Source organism: Rhinolophus hipposideros (genome assembly GCF_964194185.1).
Source record: "Rhinolophus hipposideros genome assembly, chromosome: 19".
NCBI classification, from domain to species: Eukaryota; Metazoa; Chordata; class Mammalia; order Chiroptera; family Rhinolophidae; genus Rhinolophus; species Rhinolophus hipposideros.
Genome location: NC_138065.1, coordinates 25,476,145 through 25,498,916, shown reverse-complemented (window position 1 = coordinate 25,498,916; position 22,772 = coordinate 25,476,145). Strand labels below are relative to the sequence as shown.

General features: G+C 37.2%; 1 protein-coding gene across 9 annotated transcripts in view; it reads right to left on the bottom strand.

Moving 5' to 3' along the window:
• CARMIL1 (capping protein regulator and myosin 1 linker 1) overlaps nt 1-22,772 on the bottom strand; it is a 381,971-nt gene that overhangs the window by 172,660 nt on the left and 186,539 nt on the right. For all 9 annotated transcript variants that reach the window (XM_081026679.1, XM_081026680.1, XM_081026681.1 and 6 more), the window contains 3 exons: nt 6,478-6,553; nt 2,698-2,786; nt 1,366-1,460 (listed from right to left, as the gene is read on the bottom strand). In XM_081026679.1, the coding sequence (XP_080882805.1) occupies nt 1,366-1,460; nt 2,698-2,786; nt 6,478-6,553 (260 nt within the window). The remainder of the gene's footprint in view (nt 1-1,365; nt 1,461-2,697; nt 2,787-6,477; nt 6,554-22,772) is intronic.

Sequence of the window (22,772 nt, the reverse complement as noted above, 5' to 3'; positions counted from 1 at the left end):
CTCATCCTGAACTCTAGTCCTTCAACTTCTCCCTATTGTCACATTCAAATCTTATGAAATATCAAAAGACATCTGTGGTAGGCAGAACTGTATGATGGTCTCCAAGATTCCTGCCTCCTAGTATACACACACCGTGTAACTTAGAGTATGTGGGGTAGACCAATGAGTGTGAAAGGATATCACTAATGTCATTAGGTTACTGATCAGTTGACTATGAGTTAATCAAAAGGGAGGTTGTCCTGGGTGGGCCTGACCCAATCAGGTGCTCTGTTTAAAAGAAAGTAAAGCATCATAGGGATGTGCTCCTGCTGGCTTTGACCATGATGTAAACTGGCATGTTGTGAGAGAAGGGGCCACATGGCAAGAACCTGAGCTTAGCCTCTGGGCCTGGGAGTGGTCCCCAGTGGGCAGCTGGCAAGAAAATGGTAACCTCAGTTCTATAGCCCCAAGGAAATTCTGCCAACAGTCAGTAAGTTTGAGGAGGACCCTGTCACAGATAAGATCATAGCCCGATGACAACTTGATTTCAGCCTTGTGAGACTGAGTAGAGAACCTAGCCAACTTGGACCCGGACTGCTGACCCAAGGAAACTGAGATAATAAATTTGAGTCATTTTAAGCTGCCAAGTTTGTGGTAATTTGTTATACAATAATAAAGAACTAATACAAGAGTTTAAAAGTATTATCCTCTAAAGAAGTTGTGGTACATATACACAATGGAATACTATTCGGCGATAAGAAAAGATGATATAGGACCATTTGTGACAACATGGGTGGATCTTGAGAGTATAATGCTAAGTGAAATAACTCAGACAGAAAAAGCAGAGAACCCTATGATTTCACTGATATGTAGTATATAAACCAAAAAGAACAAGACAAACAAATGAGAAAGAAAAACTCATAGACACAGACAGTAATTTAGTGGTTACCAGAGGGTAAGGGGGTGGAGGGTGGGTGATGAGGGTAAAGGGGATCAAATATATGGTGATGGAAGGAGAACTGACTCTGGGTGGTGAACACGCAATGGGATTTATAGACGATGTAATACAGAATTGTACACCTGAAATCTATGTAAATTTACTAACAATTGTCACCCCAATAAATTTAATTTAAAAAAAAAAGAAAAAAAAAGTATTATCCTCCTTTCTTTCTGTTTGTATCACTTCAAAAACAGTTAATCAGATGACAGAATTTTAGCATGAATATTTTCATCAAAGGTTGGAAAGAACTGGAAGCCAACAAAAGCAAAACCAGCACTTATCACATAATTACAGATAAGCTGATTCTATTCTTCAGGCATAGCTAAACTAAATTCCATAATCTGCTTACAATTCTGGCATCAACGGTCATGTGACCACTACAGTACCTCGGTCCTCCAGTGCGTTACCAGCAAGGTTAATCGTGTGGAGTCCTGAGCTGGGATTATGTGATAGAGCACTGGCCAGTTTCTGCGCAAAATCTCTAGAAATAAACAAAACAGTAAGATTAAATAACACACCATGCAAAACTACTAAAACAAAACACTTAAAGCTAGAACAGCTAGAGTGAAATCTGAAAAAAAAAGAGAGAGTGACAGCGACTGAGAGAGAGAGAGAAGTTTTCTTTACAATATTAAACTATATATCATGTATTCATTAGCAGCGAATCTATTTTACACAAGTATGTATTACGATTTGAGAATCGACAGTCACAGCAAGAATATGGTTCATTTTGATTAGCCAAAACCTCATTCAAAAGGAAAAAATATATTATTACCCCATTAAAGATATAGTTTCAGGATACTATTAATAGTACTAGTTGGCCCCTCCATATCTTAAAAAATAATAAAATCCTGAATTCAACCTGCTTTTCATGAAAACTGCAATAGGCTATTCACACTATATCTTAGTCTGCATTTCATGCATTACTCACAAATGCAAACCTGATTGCTTGAATTATTGAGTTTAAAGGCTACAGTTGCTAGCACCATATTTTAACAAAAATCAAAATCACTATTTTAGGTATGTCTAACTTAAAATAATGCACTAAGTGCTATGATTATAAAACTGCCAACCCTCCTCACGTAGTAGCAGTAAAGTTTTTGTTCTAGCAGATTCAAACTCTATCCCCACATAAGTCTTGGGTATAGACTACGGAACCACTAAATGAAGACAATGTTAGTGTGAATTTGGAAAGGGTGGGAAATGGCTAAAACAGATCAAAGCAAAGCAGTAAAATCATACGAAATAGGTATTACTATAACTGCCATCAATGACACTAATATAAGCTAACGTGTAGCATCTAGAATATGAAAGATAGTTCTGTAAACACTTTACATATACTAATTCATTTCCTCAGAATTATAATTCTGTAAGGTAGGCACTAATATTATCTCCACTTGAAAGATGAAGAGACTGAGGCAGAGGGCTAAAACAATTTGCCCAAGGCCATGAGGCATTTGGCTCAAGGGTCCATGCTTTCAACCACTATACCATGCACCGTCAGAAACATCAAGTGACACAACAGTAAATGATGTTATAAAATCTGTGACCTTTGTGATAATGATGGCAATTAGAGGGATATTTTTTTAATAAGGGAAAACCTGATATTCTCTCTCTATATGTGAGTAGCTCAACTTTTTTTAAAACTATATATTAATTTTAGAGGAAATGGCAAAAAGTTTTAAGGAACATATACATATATTCAGGAAAATACTCACATTCTAAGTCCAGCGTTTTCCAACACCAATTCTTCCAATCGATTGGACCTACTCACGACCCTCAAGATCTGTTCACAGACATCAGTGGACTATAACAGAAAACATTCTTTAACCACGCCATAAGTCTACAAACAAGCTCACTTCACTGTTACAAACCTATGCAGATGAAAAGTTGCAATTAAATAAAGCACTCATTTATGCATTTATTCAATTCAACAAACTTTAACTGAGCATCTACCACAACATGCCATCATGTTGAAGGTCCTAAGGACGCAAAGACATAAAGGACAAAGTCTCTGTCTTCAAGAGTGTACCATCCAGCAGGGGAATCAGACTAGAAAATATACATTATGATAGAATAATAAAAAGACCATTTGGGTAATGCTGTGGGCACACAGAGTAACATCTCACCCAGTCTTAGGAAAACCAAAAGGAATTCCCAAAGAAAGTGACATGCAAAATGGAAAATAAAGAGTAAATGGCAGTGAGGATGATGATGATGATTCATTTACTGAGCTCTTGTCATGTGCCAGGCACTGAGCTAAGCCCTTTATGTGTATTTCATTACAAAAGTGTTAATTAAGTGGTATTATTCCTTTTTCAAAGATTAAAAAAATAAGGCTTAAAGATGTTATGTACTTTAAAGGGATGCTGAATAAGCACTTGATGAATATTAACTACTGTCAGTGATGTTCCCCTTAGTATTCTCTAAAAGAGGGTAAAATGGGAAACAACCTAATAAAAAGAAAGAACTCATTAAATAATTGCCTCATGTTAATAAACACTACGTTTTGAATAATTATGTAGTTGTAAAATTATATCTATTGAAATACTTTAAAAGCTTAAGATATAGTGTTAAATGAAAATGCATAATTAAAATGAAATATTCAATAAAGATTACAACAATTGAAAGGGCTAATGTATGTAGCAAAAATTTTGAGGGTACTGAAAAACAAAGTGTTGTGCCTGGTTGATTACATTATTTTTCTTTTAAATTTTTACTTATTAATGTTTTAATATTTATTTATATTTTGCCTTATTCCAAAACTAATTTAAGGTGACTCCTGACCTTAAAATTATTGATACATTAAAATGTGATTTTAAAATCTCATTACAACCTAAAGTCTATTTTAATCCTTTATATTTTTTTAAAAAGGGGGTGGAAATCATTTATGTGTGCCATGGCATACAATAGTCAAAGCAGTTTATTTTCTTAAATACCACATAAAAATATTACAGTTCTTTGATTATCAGATGATGAATACCCAACTGGATTAACCATTTTTGGAATAGTCTGAAATGCAGCAAAAGTTCTGTAGTCGAGTATCCTTTGGAAAACCTGACTTAGAAGCAAACAAAGTCCACAGCATCTAAGGCTCTTATAACTCTAATGTGCTATTTGATTCCATTTGATTTATCATGTGGCTTGCACATTGTTCTTGGATTTCTAACGTGTCCCACGGATTGATGAGGGAAGAGGAAATTAATTCCAATTGACCCGATGCCTACAATTTACATTATGCTGATGGTGGTGATTTTCATAATGGTGACCCCTTATCAGAATAATTCTTTGTCTTACAATATACAACGAAGGAGAACTGATCTTATTCTGTGTTGTCATGATAAAAAGTGGTCTCAGACAATGAATATTTCTGCAAGGGTTATCCTAATTTCCAGAAACAATCAAGGTATCATGACCTTTGTAGGCCTTCCTCACAGGGCACTCAGAAAAATAATTTACCAGAGGACTTTCATTTACCCCTTGGATATAATCATGGCAATAACATTATAAAATGAAGTGTGTCCAACTTTTCTTTAAGATGCTGGTAGGGGAGAGGTATAACAAGTCATTCAGGATTACACTGATGCTGCTACTTTTTGTTAAGTGCCAACTACATGAAAGGCATTGTTTTTTATACTGAAAAATATGCAGTAAAATAGGGATGCCTATATTTTTTTCAAGTTAGTGTTGTGGGTTTCTTTGGATAAATACCCAGGAATAGAATTGCTGGATAACAAGGTAGCTCTATTTTTAATTTTTTGAGGAACCTCCATACTGTTTTCCACGGTGGCTGCACCAATTTGCAATCCCACCAACAGTGCACAAGGGTTCTCTTTTCTCCACATCCTCGCCAGCACTTGTTGTTTGTTGATTTACTGATGATAGCCATTCTGACAGGAGTGAGGTGGTATCTCATTGTGGTTTTTATTTGCATTTCTCTGAGGATTAGTGACGTTAAGCATCTTTTCACATGTCTATTAGCCATCTGTATGTCCTCTTTGGAGAAATGTCTCTTCATATCCTCTGCTCATTTTTTAATTGGGTTGTTTGGATTTTTCGGTGTTGAGTTGTATGAGCTTTTTATAAATTTTGGATATTAACCCCTTATCAGATGTATCATTGGCAAATATATACTTGCATTCAGTAGGATGTCTTTTTGTTTTGTTGATGATTTCCTTGCTGTGAAAACAACTTTTTAGTTTGATGTAGTCCCATTTTTTATTTTTCATTTTGTTTCTCTTGCCCAAGGGGATACATTAGTAAAAATATTACTAAGGATAATGTCTGAGAGTTTACTTCCTACATTTTCTTTTAGTTTTATGGTGTTGGGTCTTACATTTAAGTTTTTAATCCATTTGAGTTTATTCTTGCATATGGAGTAAGAAGGTGATCCATTTTCTGGTTTTTTTTTTTTTTTTTGCATGTATCTGTCCGATTTTCCAAGCAGCATTTATTAAATAGACTCTCTTTACCCCAATGTAAATTGTTGCTTCCTTTATCATAGAGTAAGTGACCATATAGGCATGGATTTATTTCTGAACTCATATTCTGTTCCACTGATCTATGTGTCTGTTTTTATGGCAATACCATGCTGTTTTGATTACAGTAGCCTTGTAGTATGATTTGATGTCAGAGAGTGTGATACCTCCCGCTTTATTCTTATTTCTTAGGATTGCTGTGGTTATTTGGGGCCTTTTATAGTACCATATAAATTTTAGGATTATTTGTTCTACTTCTGTGAAAAATGTCATTGGTAATTTGATAGAGAGTGCAGTGCATCTTCAGATTGCTTTGGGAAGCATGGACATTTTAACTATATTAATTCCTCCTATTCATGAGCATGGTATACTCATATGTTTCCATTTATTCCTATCTTCGTTAATTTCTCTCTTCAATGCCTTATAATTTTCTGAGAAGAGGTCTTTTACTTCCTCGGTTAGGTTTATTCCTAAGTATTTTATATTCTTTTTTGATGCAATTGTAAATGGGATTGTTTTCTGAATTTCTTTTTCTGATAGTTTGTTATTAACAATGTAAATGATTTCTGAATATTAATTTTGTATCCTGCTACTTTACAGAATTCATTTATCAGTTCTAATAGTTTTTTGGTGGAATCTAGGAAAGGAAATTTTGTGGAGATGGAATGCAAGACAGGAACATAAAATTTGCTATTTGCAGCCATGCAAATGTAACTTGCATAGTTTTTGCCAATAGAAGGAGTGTGTACTGAAGGCTACAATAAATGCGTCTCTCTCTGTTCAACATCTAAAATTGCCTGAAGCAGCTGAAAACATAAGGAAGCACTTCTCTGAAGCATCTCATATTACAAACTTTATAAAATCTTATGAAGATCACGTAGAGGAAAATACCTCCCCAAGAAATAACATGTACGCAGCTCGTCAGTATAGTAGAAAAACAAATTTTTTAAAAATATGCAATTATCAGGTTTTGAAATTCAGCATACTTAAGCAACATGGGCAACATCTTCACGAACTCACCAGTTTCAGATCCTTGGAGGACAACTTTGTGAACCACTGATTGTATTCCAAAGCAGCAATGATAGGTATTAGGTCCCTAGAAACAAAAATAACAAAATACATGAACGTGCTCTAACAATACTGATATTGGCACTTTATTTTTAATCCATGACATCCAAGTTTACTTGTTAATTTCTATTATTTCTATACAAACACAACATCCACCTAAAGCTATTTTGACCATAGACAATTAAACTCCCTAGAACAGATCTTTGGTATGATGTAAACAGAATTCACAAAAGTTGAAGTTAAATTACCTATTGCGACTCTGATTCCTATTTGCAAAGGAAAAGAGGTGGGTAGCAGTGTTTGCTTGGAGATCCTCCTTGCTCTAAGAGAAATCATAAGTATGATTCCATACTAACAAGTCTTATTTGTTTAGAGTGCTCTGACATAAATTCTTTAACTATATCAAGTATGTCACTTGTTCTCTATTCAGAAGAATTTATACTGCAAGGACCATGTCTAGCCTGATAATAAATGACATCGGATGGATCCCCGATGCTTAGGAAGTGTCTTAAAATCATTTTGTACTTTCTTGCAGTTTTCAATACTGAATATACACATGAGACGGCCCAGGTGTATTAGGCTTCATACAAGCTCTTCAGCCATGGAGTGAAGCTATTTGCATCAGAGAACTGCCACCACTCTATTCTTCCAGACTTATCTACTACAGGTCCCTAACTCACACTCACACCAAAAAGCAGACAGTTCACTAACTCATCAAATATACCATGCAATTTCAGTATCAGAATTATCTATTACTATGTTCAGCTATGAAAATCCATGTGACCTTCGCTGTTAATACCATACATCCTCTCCTCTATAAGGTCCCCCAAGTCACCCAGCCAGCACATTGCTTGCATCTCTATTTATCATTTATTTTATTTTGTCTTGTATTCCAGTTTTCTGCTTAGACATCTGTAACTTCTTCGAAGTTCTTCGAAGACCAATTCTGTTTCAGTTCTGTGGCATCAGTAAAGCCTTATCAGTTTATCCTCAGGGCAAATACTCAAAATGTTTACAGAAATAGAAAAGAAAGTCAGGAAGTGGAAAGAGAACTGAAAAATCAGCATTATTTCATAGCTTCTCAGTACCAGGCTTCGTGCTAGATCATCTCACTTAAATCTCAAAACAGAAGGTTAATTATTGCTTACATTTTACAGAAGAAGAAATAGATGTTCAGGGACACATAGTGAAACTAGGCCAAAGGGACAGGACTACAGTCAAAACAAAGACGCTGACATACCAAATGTGTGCAGTTTCATCAGATGTGCTTTAAAACAGCAAAATGAAAGCCCATGTAGAAAACCATGCAAAGGAAGTAGTCTTAGTCTTATGATTCCATGTGCCATTTTCCTACTTTATTCATATTAAGTTTTAGATTTAAAATGAAAGTTTTAGATTAAAAAGCAAGCACAGAGGTCGGGGGGAAAATGGCGGCATGAGGTGAGCCTCTGTAGCGCTCCCCTGGAATTTACAAGGAATCGGACAACAATAACTCCACAAAGGACTCCTTGCACAGCAGACAGGCAAGACGAAGAGACCCACTGCTGAATTCACTTCCAGGTGGGTGAATCGCGCGAGCGGGGGAGGAGGGAGAGGAGAAGTGCGGAGACGGAGCCGCGCGGGCGCAGGACACAGACCTAGCTCCGTGCTCACTGCATCCCGGAACTATAGCAGCTGCAGCTGCGGGAGAGGGAAAGACTCGGACTGCTAGGGCTCCGCTTACGGCCCACAGGGCTGAGAGGGCAGCATACAAAATGGCTGAACCCAACGCTCGCTCACAGCAGATCTCAGAGCAAAGACTGAAAATAAAGGGCTGAAATTGGTGGTTTAAGCCCTCACTGCCGAGCGGAGAACGGAAGCCTTAGGCACGGAGACTAGCCGCCCCCTCCCTACCCTCCCAGAGCTCGCCCCGCCCCCACCTGCACGGTGCTAGAAGCAATAAAGTAGCAGTATCGGATCAAAGGACAGAATATTTGCTGCTCTGAGAACTATGGACCGCAGACACAGATTCGCAGCTCAACTAGTTCCGGCAAAGGGGAGAAAGCTGTGGAAGCAGGACTGGCTGTGGTGGTGGTCGCCGCCATTGCTCAGGGCCACCTCTCACAACTCACCCCGCCCCTGGCCCCATCTTTCTGGGCGGATCCCTGCAGGAGTAAACAGAACTGCTGAAACAAACAGGCTCTGAATCTGGTGCAGAAAGAGCTTTGGAACTTCAAAAGCTCTTCGCATACCAATCAACCTGTTGCAGAAGCCACCCTGTAGATGTCTAAAAAGAGATATAGTAAATCAGTGATTGCCATGAATAACCAAGGCAACAAGATAGCTCAGAAAGAAAGTGAAAAGTCTCCAGAAAAGGAACTTAGAGATATGGACATTTGTGATTTAAATGACAGAGAATTCAAGATTGCAATTCTGAAAAAACTGAACGAGATGCAAGAAAACACAGAAAGGCAGTTTAATGAACTCAGAAACACAATCAAAGAACACCATAAGCATTTTACAAAAGAGATTGAAATCTTGAAAAAGAACCAAATAGAATTTCTGGAGATTAAGAACTCAATAGAAGAAATTAACAATAAAATATCCAGCTTAGGTAGTAGAGTTGACCAGATGGAGGAAAGAATCAGTGACATCGAAGATAGGAACCTGGAATTTACACAGAGGGAAGAAGAAAGAGACTTGAGACTTAAAAGAAATGAAAGAACTCTACAAGAACTTTCTGACTCCATCAGAAAGAGCAATATAAGAATAATGGGCATACCAGAAGGAGAAGAAAGAGGGAAGGGAACAGAGAATATATTCAAACAAATCGTCGATGAGAACTTCCCAAACTTGTGGACAGAACTGGATCCTCGAATCCAAGAAGCAAATAGAACACCTAATTACCTCAACCCCAACAGGCCTTCACCAAGGCACATTGTATTGAAGCTGTCTAAAATCAATAACAAAGAAAGAATCCTCAAGGCAGCCAGGGAAAAGAAGACAGTAACTTACAAAGGAAAGCCCATTATATTATCATCAGATTTTTCAGCAGAAACTCTACAAGCTAGGAGGGAATGGAACCAAATATTCAAACTATTGAAAGAGAGAAATTGTGAGCCAAGAATAATACATCCAGCAAAGATCTCCTTTAGATATAAAGGAGAAATAAAGACCTTTCCAGAAATCCAGAAGCTGAGGGAATTTTCTAATACACGACCTGCACTACAAGAAATACTAAAGGAGGCTATTAGACCACCATCAACAGGGACAACTTGTGGCAACCGAGACATAAAAAGGGGGAGCGTAAAGGCCTGAACAGGAATATGGGAATAGAGAAAGTAACCGTACTGAATAAACTGGAAAACTCTAAATATCAAACTTTCTTTTACATAAACTTAAGGGTAACCACTCAAAAATCATCCAGAACTGAAATATATACTGTAATAAAAGAAGAAACAGAGGGAAACATCATAGAATACCACCACAAAGAAATAACAGACAACAACAAAAAGGCAAAGAAACAATGGAGACACAGACTTACCAGAAAACTAAAGATAGAATGACAGGAAATCCTCACATATCAATAATCACCCAAATGTAAATGGACTGAACTCACCAATAAAGAGACACACAGTAGCAGATTGGATCAAAAAACTAAACCCAACCATATGCTGTCTACAAGAGACACATCTCAGCTACAAGGACAAGCATAGACTCAAAGTGAAAGGGTGGAAATTGACACTCCAAGCAAATGGTACCCAGAGAAAATCAGGTGTAGCCATAATAATTTCCGATGAAACAGACTTCAGGGTGAAAAAGATAACAAGAGACAAAAATGGACATTTCATAATGGTAAAGGGGACTATACAACAAGAAGACATAACAGTCATCAATATTTATGCCCCCAATCAGGGAGCACCGAAATATACCAAGCAACTACTAACAGAACTAAAGGGAGAAATTGACCAAAACACAATTATACTAGGGGACTTAAATACATCATTGACAGCTATGAATAGATCATCCAAACAGAAGATAAATAACGAAATCGCAGCCCTAAATGACACATTAGATGAAATGGACATCATTGACATCTATAGAGCACTTCATCCTAAAACATCAGACTATACATTCTTTTCGAGTGTACATGGAACATTCTCAAGGATAGACCATATATTGGGACACAAAATCAGCCTCAGCAAATTTAAGAAGATTGAAATCATACCAAGCATATTCTCTGATCACAAAGCTTTGAAATTGGATATCAACTGCAAAAAGAAAGCAGGAAAAAACACAAATACATGGAGATTAAACAACATACTTTTAAAGAACGACTGGGTCAAAAAAGAAACTAGAGGAGAGCTCAAAAGATACATAGAAACAAATGACAATGAAAATACATCCTATCAAAATTTTTGGGATGCCGCGAAAGCAGTTTTAAGAGGGAAATTTATATCATTACAGGCCTATCTCAAGAAACAAGAAAAATCCCAAATAAACAACCTCATGTTACACCTTAAAAAACTAGAAAAAGAAGAACAAGCAAAACCCAAGGTCAGCAGAAGAAAGGAAATAACAAAAATCAGAGCAGAACTAAATGAAATAGAGAACAAAAAGACAATAGAAAAAATTAATGTGACAAAAAGCTGGTTCTTTGAAAAGATTAACAAAATCGACAAACCCTTGGCTACACTCACTAATATAAAAAGAGAGAAGACACTAATTAACAAAATCAGAAATGAAAAAGGGGAAGTTATCACGGACACCACAGAAATACAAAGGATTATCCAAAAATACTATGAAGGTCTATATGCCACCAAATTTAATAACTTAGAAGAAATGGACAAGTTCTTAGAAACATATAGCCTTCCAAGGCTGAATCATGAAGAACTGGAAAATCTTAACAGGCCAATCACCAGTAACGAAATTGAATCAGTCATCAAAAACCTTCCCAAAATCAAAAGTCCTGGACCAGATGGCTTCACCAGTGAATTCTACCAAACCTTCAAAGAGGATCTAATACCAATCCTGCTCAAACTCTTCCAAAAAATTGAAGAAGACTCAGTACTCCCTAACTCATTTTATGAGGCCAACATTACCCTGATACCAAAACCTGGTAAGGACAACACAAAAAAAGAAAACTACAGACCTATATCTCTGATGAATACAGATGCTAAAATCCTAAACAAAATTCTAGCAAATAAAATACAACAATGCATTAAAAAGATTATTCATCACGACCGAGTGGGGTTCATCCCCGGGGCACAAGGATGGTTCAACATTGGCAAATCCATCAATGTGATACATCACATAAACAAAATAAAGGACAAAAATCATATGATTCTATCAATTGATGCAGAAAAAGCATTTGATAAGATACAACATCCATTTATGATTAAAACACTTACTAAAATTGGTATAGAAGGAAAATACCTCAACATAATAAAGGCCATATACGACAAGCCTTCAGCTAATCTCATAATTAATGGTGAAAAGCTGAAGCCCTTTGCTCTACGTTCAGGAACACGACAATGTTGTCCCCTATCACCTCTGCTTTTCAACACAGTGTTGGAAGTCCTCGCCAGAGCTATCAGGCAAGAGAAAGAAATAAAAGGCATCCAAATTGGGAATGAAGAAGTTAAATTGTCACTCTTCGCAGATGACATGATGCTATATACAGAAAACCCTAAAGACTCCACCAAAAAGCTATTAGAAACAATCAATGAATACAGTAAAGTTGCTGGCTACAAAATCAACGTACAAAAGTCCATTGCTTTCCTATATACCAACAATGAAATCTCAGAAAAAGAGATAGAAAAAACAATTCCTTTTGCAATTGCAGCAAAAAGAATAAAATACCTAGGAATAAGCTTAACCAAGGATGTGAAGGATTTATATGCTGAAAACTATAAGACATTTTTGAAAGAAATTGAAGAAGACACAAAGAAATGGAAAGACATTCCGTGCTCATGGATTGGAAGAATCAACATACTTAAAATGGCCATATTACCCAAAGCCATATACAGATTTAATGCAATCCCCATCAAAATCTCAATGGCATTTTTTAAAGAAATAGAACAAAAAATCACCAGATTTGTTTGGAACCATAAAAGACCCCGAATAGCCAAAGCAATATTAAAAAAAAAGAACAATACTGGAGGTATCACACTCCCTGATTTTTGCATGTACTACAGGGCTACAATAATCAAAACAGCTTGGTATTGGCGGAAAAACAGACACATCGACCAATGGAATAGAATTGAGAACCCAGAAATAAAGCCACATAGATATGGACTGATAATTTTTGACAAAGAAGCTAAAAACATACAATGGAGGAAAGACAGCCTCTTCAATAAGTGGTGCTGGCAGAATTGGATAGCTACGTGCAAAAGAATGAAACTGGACTGCTATCTGTCACCATGTACCAAAATTAATTCAAAATGGATCAAAGACTTAAGCATAAGACCTGACACAATAAACTGCATTGAAGAAAACATAGGTACTAAACTTATGGACCTTGGGTTCAAAGAGCATTTTATGAATTTGACTCCAAAAGCAATGGAAGTAAAAACTAAAATAAACGAATGGGATTATATGAAACTGAAAAGCTTCTGCACAGCAAAAGAAACTATTGACAAAATAATGAGGCAACCAACTGAATGGGAGAAGATTTTCGCAAACAGTTCCTCTAATAAGGGGCTAATATCCAAAATATACAAGGAACTCATGAAACTCAACACCAAAAAAACAAACAACCCAATTGAAAAATGGACAGAGGACCTGAAGAGACATTTCTCCAAAGAGGATATACAAATGGCAAATAGACATATGAAAAAATGCTCAACATTGTTAATCATCAGAGAAATGCAAATGAAAACCACAATGAGATATCACCTCACCCCAGTCAGAATGGTTTCATCAACAAGACAAATAGTAACAAGTGTTGGAGAGGCTGTGGAGAAAAAGGAACCCTGATACACTGTTGGTGGGAATGCAGACTGGTGCAGCTGCTATGGAAGGCAGTGTGGAGGTTCCTCAAGAAATTACGAACAGAATTACCGTATGACCCAGCAATCCCTCTCCTGGGTATCTACCCAAAAAATCTGAAAGCATTTCTCTATAGAGACACGTGTACTCCAATGTTCATTGCAGCTTTGTTTATGGTGGCCAAGACATGGAAACAACCAAAATGTCCTTCGATAGATGAATGGATAAAGAAGTTGTGGTACATATACAGAATGGAATACTATTCGGCGTTAAGGAAAGATGATATAGTAGCATTTGTGACAACATGGATGGATCTTGAGAGTATAATGCTAAGTGAAATAAGTCAGAGAGAAAAAGCAGAGAACCCTATGATTTCACTGATATGTGGCATATTAACCAAAAACAACAAAAGAACAAGACAAACAAATGAGAAACAAAAACTCATAGACACAGACAATAATTTAGTGGTTACCAGAGGGTAAGGGGGTGGGGCGTGGGTGATGAGGGTAAGGGGGATCAAATATATGGTGATGGAAGGAGAACTGATTCTGGGTGGTGAACACACAATGGGATTTATAGATGATATAATACAGAATTGTACACCTGAAATCTATGTAAATTTACTAACAATTGTCACCCCAATAAATCTAATTAATTAAAAAAAAAAAAGAAAACCAGGCGAAATGACAGACAAAAATGGTCCCAATATTGACACTGCGTTTTTCTTAAAGAAATACAGCAAAATGTTATAAGGATACCTTACCTGGTGGTAGCATTACAGATGATGTGAATTTTTTTCTAACACAATTCGTATACAATGTTTTAAATTTTTGATAATGATCCATAGTTGAAAAAGAATTACAAAATGTTCTATGGATGACGTAAATAACATTCTAGAAAAAAATTTCCATGAAAAGATGATGGAGGCTAGTTCATATTGGTATGGTCTGCCTAACATATTTCACTGAATTACTGGAATGTTTAATGTTAAAAACCAATTATAAGGAAACAACCACAGCTTAATACATTCCATAAACATTTATTTAGTACCTACTAAGTACTGGGCAGGGTTATCAGGCTCTGAAGGTTAAGATGTAAGAGCAAGTCTTGTTTCCTCACTGTACTCCAGTGGTGGACAAAGACCTATGAGCAACTATCTGCAGCACAATGGGAGACGTGCTGAGTAGGGAGTATGATCCAAATGCCCTAAGGACACAGGAGGACAGCAAGTATTTGAGCCTGAAGCAGACGGGGAAGAGTCCATAGGGCTTGAAAGACAGGAAAGAGCCAACAAGGCAGGGGAAAGGGAACAGCATATTTCAAGTAATTAGAAACAGCTTGTATGAAGGCACGGGAACTTGGAAATTCCCAGCAACTACATCCATTCAACACGTGCCAGCTACTGTGCATCAATCACTGGGTGACACAACAATGAACATAGTGAGATGTTCCCTCCCCTGGTGACACTGACAGCCTGGCAAAGTCTGGCAGAAGACTCAGGAAATGAAAGCAACTATAACAGAGTAAGATGAACCCTGTAGAGCAGGGGACTATGAGATACTACAGTGCACATCAGAGGAACACTAATCAAGAAAAGGTAGGTCAGGGAAGGTTCTTACAGGAAATTATTGAGCTACCCTGTTTCCCCGAAAATAAGACCTAGCCGGACAATCAGCTCTAACGCATCTTTTGGAGCAAAAATTAATATAAAACCCGGCCTTACATTACATTATATAAGACCGGTATTTTATATTATATTATATTATATTATATTATATTATATTATATTATATTATATTATATTATATTATATTATATTATATTATTCTATTTTATTCTATTTTATTCTATTTTATTCTATTTTACTGGGTATTATATTTTATTATACCCAGTCTTATATTATATTACATTATGTAAGACCAGGTCTTATATTATAGTAAAATAAGATCTGGTCCAGTCTTATATTAATTTTTGCTCCAAAAGATGCATTACAGCTTATTGTCCGGCTAGGTCTTATTTTCGGGGAAATATGGCATCAGAGATGAGGGAGTAGGATGGGACACATATTCTAGGCAGAAAAAATGGTCAATAGCTGGTGGAGCAGGGGGAGAAGGGGAAACTGTGTTGAAAATTGATTTACTGAAGTCTTTTAAAGAAAGGCAATGGCCTAATTCTTGACCTAAGTGGTGAACATAGTGGTTGACTTTACAATTATTTGCATTTCAGTACATGTCTCTAAGGAGACAACTATAAGAATGGCCTTAGCAGCACTGTTAATAATGGTCCTTACACTAACCAAAATGCCTGATCAATAGTAGAATGGATAAACTGTAGAACGTTTATACATTAGAACAAAAAACCAATAAAAGTAAAGAAACATAGCTACATACAACAACATATAAAACTTCAATTACTCAGGTACTTAACACCTATCTCTCAACCAGAGAATGGAGAGCTTTAAGTCTGAAACGACCAAGTGTCCAGAAAGCACTTTGGCAAACACTTATGGAAAAGTCAAGGTCTGGACTAAGTGACATTCAGGATTCCTAGAATTTGTTACTCTAGAAACATCCAAGCCACCATGACAGCCAGACAAACACAAAGGCTGGGACCAGGGAGACTGAGGTATAGATACCAGAAACAGTATCAGAGCCAGTAATGACTGATCTGGTCCCATTTACCTTATAGAGAACACACAAGACAGTACATAAGAAATTTCATCTGAGAGTTCACTTTCCTGGATGGCTTTCTTAGGACATAATAGCAAGTGAGCACACAAGCGAATCTCGGTTAAATACTGTTTGGCATTTATATAGGCCTCCCAAATGTTGTACTGACATCATCTCACTGCAAAGAACTCCCTGGATTTTCCTGGTGGGGTCTGTATCAATCAGGATCAACCCTTTCTCATGCTTTCACAAAGCACTGCTATGATTATATGACATAATGTAGAAAGGTTTCCAAACACCAGTGCTTGCCATCTTGATGGATTTTCTCATGAAAGGAATTGGTTAACAGCTTTTTACCATCAATCCATGGCATTTATTGTGCATCACATGGTGTTTTTGTTTGACCTCCTAAGAGACTCTTAATTACTATGTAAAATCACATAGATATGAAGAGTAAAGATAGCTTTGAGGAATGACACAGCAGTTTAGTGAATCCTCTTACAAGTCTTGGCAACATGGCAACATGGTATTCCCTTGTATGTTTCCATATGACAGTTCTACCATTTCCTTAAAATGGCAGCAAAAATATTTAAGACTCCAAATCCTGGGAAGGAAGAGCCATGAAACCTTTAGAGGTTTAAAGCATAGAGTTTTAGAACCACATGGAAGAGTCATTTTTTATGTTGTGCTGAAAAGAAACAAGACAGTTAATATTGCCTAACCTTTTTCCTGATGTAAATCTATTACACACAGTGTTGTTTTTGTTATTGTTGTTGTTATTAATCCAGCCACTAGTTGGGGTTTATGATAAAAGTTGGAATACTTATTTCTCATCTCAGTTGACAGCCTGTGAATAATCTAAAGCTCCCCTTAAAATTCAATATAATCAAGTTTTTCACTTGTATCTTTCCAGAAGAAAATGCCATCATAAAATAAGAGCATCATAGAAAAGACAATGAACTACTCTCTGGAAATCCAAAATATTCTATAACATAAACATGTTATAACTCTAGTCCTTTTTTGTTCCATTAATAAAACTGGTCACTCTATATAGCTGTTCTTTAAAAAGAAGGCAAGCCTTTTAGGATATAAAAGTAGTGAGCATTTAGTTAAACACTTTTATCTACTAGCACGGAATGTTTTGATCCATACAGTCTTTACAATAACCCAGGAGGAAGGACTATCATTAACATCATTTTACAGAGGAAGACCCCCAAGGAACAGAGAGGTCAGAGAGCTGCCCATGGTCACCAAGTTAGTCTATGCAGAGCCAGGTTTCCCACCCAGGCACCATGCCTCTTGAGCTCCTTGTATAACTACTGTCTAACTACTCACTGAAGAGTAATTTGCTTTCCACATGTCAAGTGTCTTAAACCTAAGATACAGGGAAGTCTAGAGTTTTCAGATCAGAGACTGCAAACCCTTTTCATCACATTCAACCAAACCCTCAGTTTCTAATTTGAAAGTCAGTACTATCAAGATGTATTTTGGGGGTGGCCGGATGGCTCAGTTGGCTAGAACGTGAGCTCTTAACAGAGTTGCTGGTTTGATTCCCCCGTGGGCCAATGAGCTGTGCCCTCCACAACTAGACTGAAGACAACGAGCTACTACTGAGCTTCCAGAGGGGCGGCCAGATGGCTCAGTTGGTTAGAGCTCAGGCTCTCAACAATAAGGTTGCCGGTTCAATTACCACATGGGATGGTGGGCTGTGTCCCCTGCAACTAAGACTGAAAACGGTTACTGGATTTGGAGCTGAGCTGAGCCTTCCACAAATAGATTGAAGGACAACAACTTGGAGCTGATGGGCCCTGGAAAAACACAGTTCCCCAACATTCCCCAAAAAAATTTTAAAAAGAAAAAAAAGAGAAGATGTATTCTGAAGTGATTTCTCAAATAATGATAGTGTTCTTGTTGCTTTGGACATCAAAAACAAATTGCTAATATTGGGGGACAATTTAAAGAAAGGTAAAATGTAAAAACAAAGAAGTCTAAATCACTTGTCAAATTCTTTGCTATGCTGGATTCTAGATAATCTAATGAATTAGCAGTTCTTATCTCATGTCTGATCTATATGGCTTCAGAAGAATTTACTTTTCCAGCTCTTATTTTTAGGCCAGATTTCCCTCCCTACTCACTTTCCCTTGCCTGCCTCCTCCCTGAAATTATAAAGCCACTGTAATAGACACTGTGAAATAGTCCAGAAAAGTGTCAAAGAATAAAAATAATTGACAGATTTAAAGGATGTCTAGCAAGCCCCATAATCTACAAGGGCGAAAAGCACAGAACTAGAGAGCAACATTCCAGTGAATAACATCATGATTATGTGTAGTATATCTACACACCACAAGAGTGAAGGTTTCCCCTAATAAATCTTACAAACACTCAAAGGCTCAAAGGAGGTTTCTCATGCAAGAATGCAGTTTAGCCACTCCACATGCTTCCAACATGCACACAATGGAATATGGAAAGGCTTGTAAAACTTGGGGCCATAGCAGTATCTCCCTCACATACTCATTTGATAGCCTCTCTGAGAATAATTTATATTTTACTCCTTTGTATCGAGTTTGAAAATGGGGGTTGGAGAGCTTTAAAAAGTTTAAAATGTCATGGATTAGCTATTCCTCCCTGATATCCTCATTTATATAGAGATATATCCTCTATGTTACTAAGTCACTAGTTAGACCACTCACCAGCTCTGTGAAGGGTGTGACACCATGAAACGCTTCGCAAAGGAGGACATTGCCAGATTTTTAAAAGAGTGGTCTCTAAATTTTTTAATCATTTCCTCCTAACTGAAAACTATTTTGAGCACACACCTTCACAAAATCTGTGTTTTCCCATAAATCATATGCAGGTACTAGCGTAACAATATATTAGACTCAGTATAAAACATATATACACGAATAAAATGGATGAGAAAAATATAAACACAAAACAAATTCTATTATTTTTGTGGCGTTCCCCCGACATATCATTAACCTGTGATCCACAGTGTGTGTCTAACCAAGGTTGGGGACCAATGTTTTACAGAATTATTTACAGAAATTTTCGAATGGAAACAGAAGCTAATGCTACTCACACCTGATTCCACACTCCAAACATTTTTCCCTTTTTAAATAAGAGCAGGAATGGATGGAGCTTAGATTAGGAAAGAATTACACACCAGTGCCCTTAGGACAACCTGGACAAACATATAACCCACATTCAACCCTTTCCCTGAGAGTATCCGGCTCAAGAATGTCAGCTTGAGGAGTAAGAAATATGCCAACATAAAAACATGAATCCGAAGGGAATGAACTGCTGGCTGAGATCTCATCAGCCCAGTTTAAACTCAGTATTGCTTGTCATTGAGTCTTCAGAGGATTAATGAGGTTAGCTCACTTTAAAAATCTTCGGGGAGCAAGAAAAATCGATATATTTAAAGCTCTACATTCTCTTAGCCTCCACACTACTACCTCTACCCTCATCTTTCCCTGTCAGTCCAAGTACAATGTAATTACATTTTACACATGTCAGCTAAGAAGTGTATAAAAAACACAGCCTTTTTCAAGCCATGCCTTTTTTTGGCCCACTGATAACTAAACCAGAACAAATTTTAAGAATATACTTAAATAAATTTTGAAAGCTATAAATAACAACTGAGTGGGCATTTTCGAAGTACTTTCTAATTATTATTCTTCTCCAGAGACTAATCAGATGGATCTAGCATGGCCACTATCATCCTCAGACCTGAATGCTTCCTCAGCAAAAACAAGGTCTCTGGTCCTAAGAGAGCCTTCAGTTCTGATAGAGCAGCCTTTGTTACTTACTTACTTATGAGTTGGTTATGAATTAGTTAATCACAGCATTCATGTTGCTTATACATCTACTTTGAAGAGCCTGGGTAGACCCTAAAGGTGTTAGTGAGGTAACAGAACATATAGAAGCAGCGAAGCTGGTCTATAGTAAAGAGGCAACAGCATTCTGCGTGACTCAGGATTATGTACATAGTTCTCCACTTCTCAGTTTATGAGGCTGTGTAGGTCATGTGACATAGGGCTACAGTATCATGATACTAGGCATATCTCTGAAGAAGAGCACATTCCAGGCAAATCAGAGAGGTGAGGACTTTAATAGAATCTCTACGATGAGTACAGTGACAAAGGCACTGCCCTATCCCTGTGTAGCCTTTTAAACCCATCTCCTGTGTGGTGATAGGGTCAGACACATCAGAATATTGTTTCTCCCACCTCTGTGCTCTAGATGATAAAGCTACCAAAGCCATGTTCAGTCCTCCTTGTTACCAGACCTGCAACAGTAATATCAGGGCTACACATATGACCCGAACCTCTTGCTTTGGACCTGAACTGGTTCTGGGAAAATGGTAGTTACAAATCCTTAGGTGCAAAAGGACAATGACCTAGGTGAATGAACTGAAAGAAACACCGAATTATATAATAATTGAGACAGGATTTTGACATAGGTTGGAGTAGGTAACACAGAACATAATGGGGTTAAAAATACCATTACAGCAACAAATGCCAACCTAAACAGGAGGTAAAAAGTATTCAAGTAGCCTGTTCGGCTTTCTAGAAATAATCTCCTCAACTTCTCAATATTCTGATCTGGTCCCCTAAAACAGATTTTCCCTTGAAAATACTTTATTCTGAGCCACTGGTTTGACTGCACAGTATCATGTCATACAGCACAAACAAGATAGACACAGCCCAGCCCTCATGGAATTTCCATTCCAGGAGCATTAATGGTTTTAAGGATTGTTAATGGGCCAGGTATTGAGATGGAGTTTGTTACCATATACTAGCAATAATTCACATATGTATATATGAATTTTCCCACTGTGGCAGTTGGCTCTCACATATCCTCAGTTGAACATAAGTCAGATACAATTAAGCAATTTTGTTCATCAGGTGCCAGGGACATATATAGAGAAACTGATGTTTCTAACTACGATGACTAAATGAAATGGGGAGAAAGAGTAGAGTGAAAATATACAGCTTAGAATGATGGCTAATCAGGAGAGCTTTCATATTTTGACTATATGAAATAAGTATAGTCTTTAAGAAGGAAGTCTGGCTGAAATGATCAGGTTCAGGGACACCTACGAGGTGTGATCAAAAAATATGGTGAATGTTCAAATTTTAAAAAATTATTACAGTAAAGGACACATTGCTATTAATCCCCCTTGCTTCAAACACACTTATCCCGTAGTTCTTGCCATTTTCTGAAGCAGTTCTGGAAATCCTCTTTTGTGTCTTCAGTTGCACTTTCATGGCTGCCTCAATGTCCTGAATCGATTCAAAACGTTTACCTGTTATGGTCATTTTGACTTTGGGAAAGAGCCAGAAGTTGCATAGTGCCAGATCCAGTGGATGAGGACGCACCATAATGTTTTCATTTAAAAGAAATTGCCATACCAGAAGCAATGTGTGACACGGAGCATTGTCATGATGGGAGATGAAACCGTTTACCCATTTCTCAGGCCGTTTTGTATGTACATAGTTTCTTAAATGCTTTAATAAGCCCTTATAATATTCAGAGTTCACCATAGTGTTTCTGGGTACAAGCTCAGCTTGCACAATCCCATCAAGATCAAAAAACACAACATCACCGTAATGTTAGATTGTGATTGACGCGCTTTTTTCACACAAGGAGAACTGCCTGATTTCCAATGAGAACTCTGAACCTTGGTCTCAGGCTCATAACCATAGACTCAAGTTTCAGCTTCTGTGACAACATGTTCTCAAAAGGTGGAATAGGAAGAGGAACAATCGTGCAACTCCAACTAAATTAACCAACGCTGTTGCTTTTGCTCCACAGTCAAAACGCATGTAACAAATTTCGCACTCACTCACCTCATGTTCAAATCTATTGTTAAAATGCTTCGAACGGAACCATAAGAGATATTCAGATCCTCAGAAATTTCCCTAATAGTCAATGACCTGTTTAATCGAATCATTTCACTTACTCTTTCAACATTCTCAGGTTTTTGGTGTTGAAGGACGTCCTGATCTCTCCTTATTTTCAATCAATTCACAACCATTATGAAATCACTCGAATCACTTGTAAACCGTATTCATGGTCACTGCAGCATCACCATAAACTAATGTTAACATTTCATGTGTTTCTTTAGCACTTTTTTGTGGTTTGAAACAAAATTTCACGTTAATGTGTTGTTCATGATCCATGATTTATGGCACACTTTAAAACACACCTTCTTTCAACCATAGCTCATATTCAACTGATGAACTGAAAGAGTTGAAACTTGTCATACACTGTTACTAAGGTTTGACGCACTGCTTCAAACCTATTGAAGATCTCTGCCTTTCCATTCGGTGGCCCTTGGCAGCAGCATTCACCATATTTAGTGACCACACCTCATAAATGCATGCAGAATCCCTTGTTAATGAATGTAAATGGTGAACAAAAGTGCTTACTTATATTTGAATTATGTTCACATAAGTACATGTGGGAGCTGACTGCCATAATGGGAAAATTCATGTTTACATATGAGAACTATTGCCACTATATGCTAACAAACTCCAGTTCAACACGTGGCCCATTTAATATTTCCTCTTTCACCTCCAATTTGTCTAATTCCTCCATTCTCTT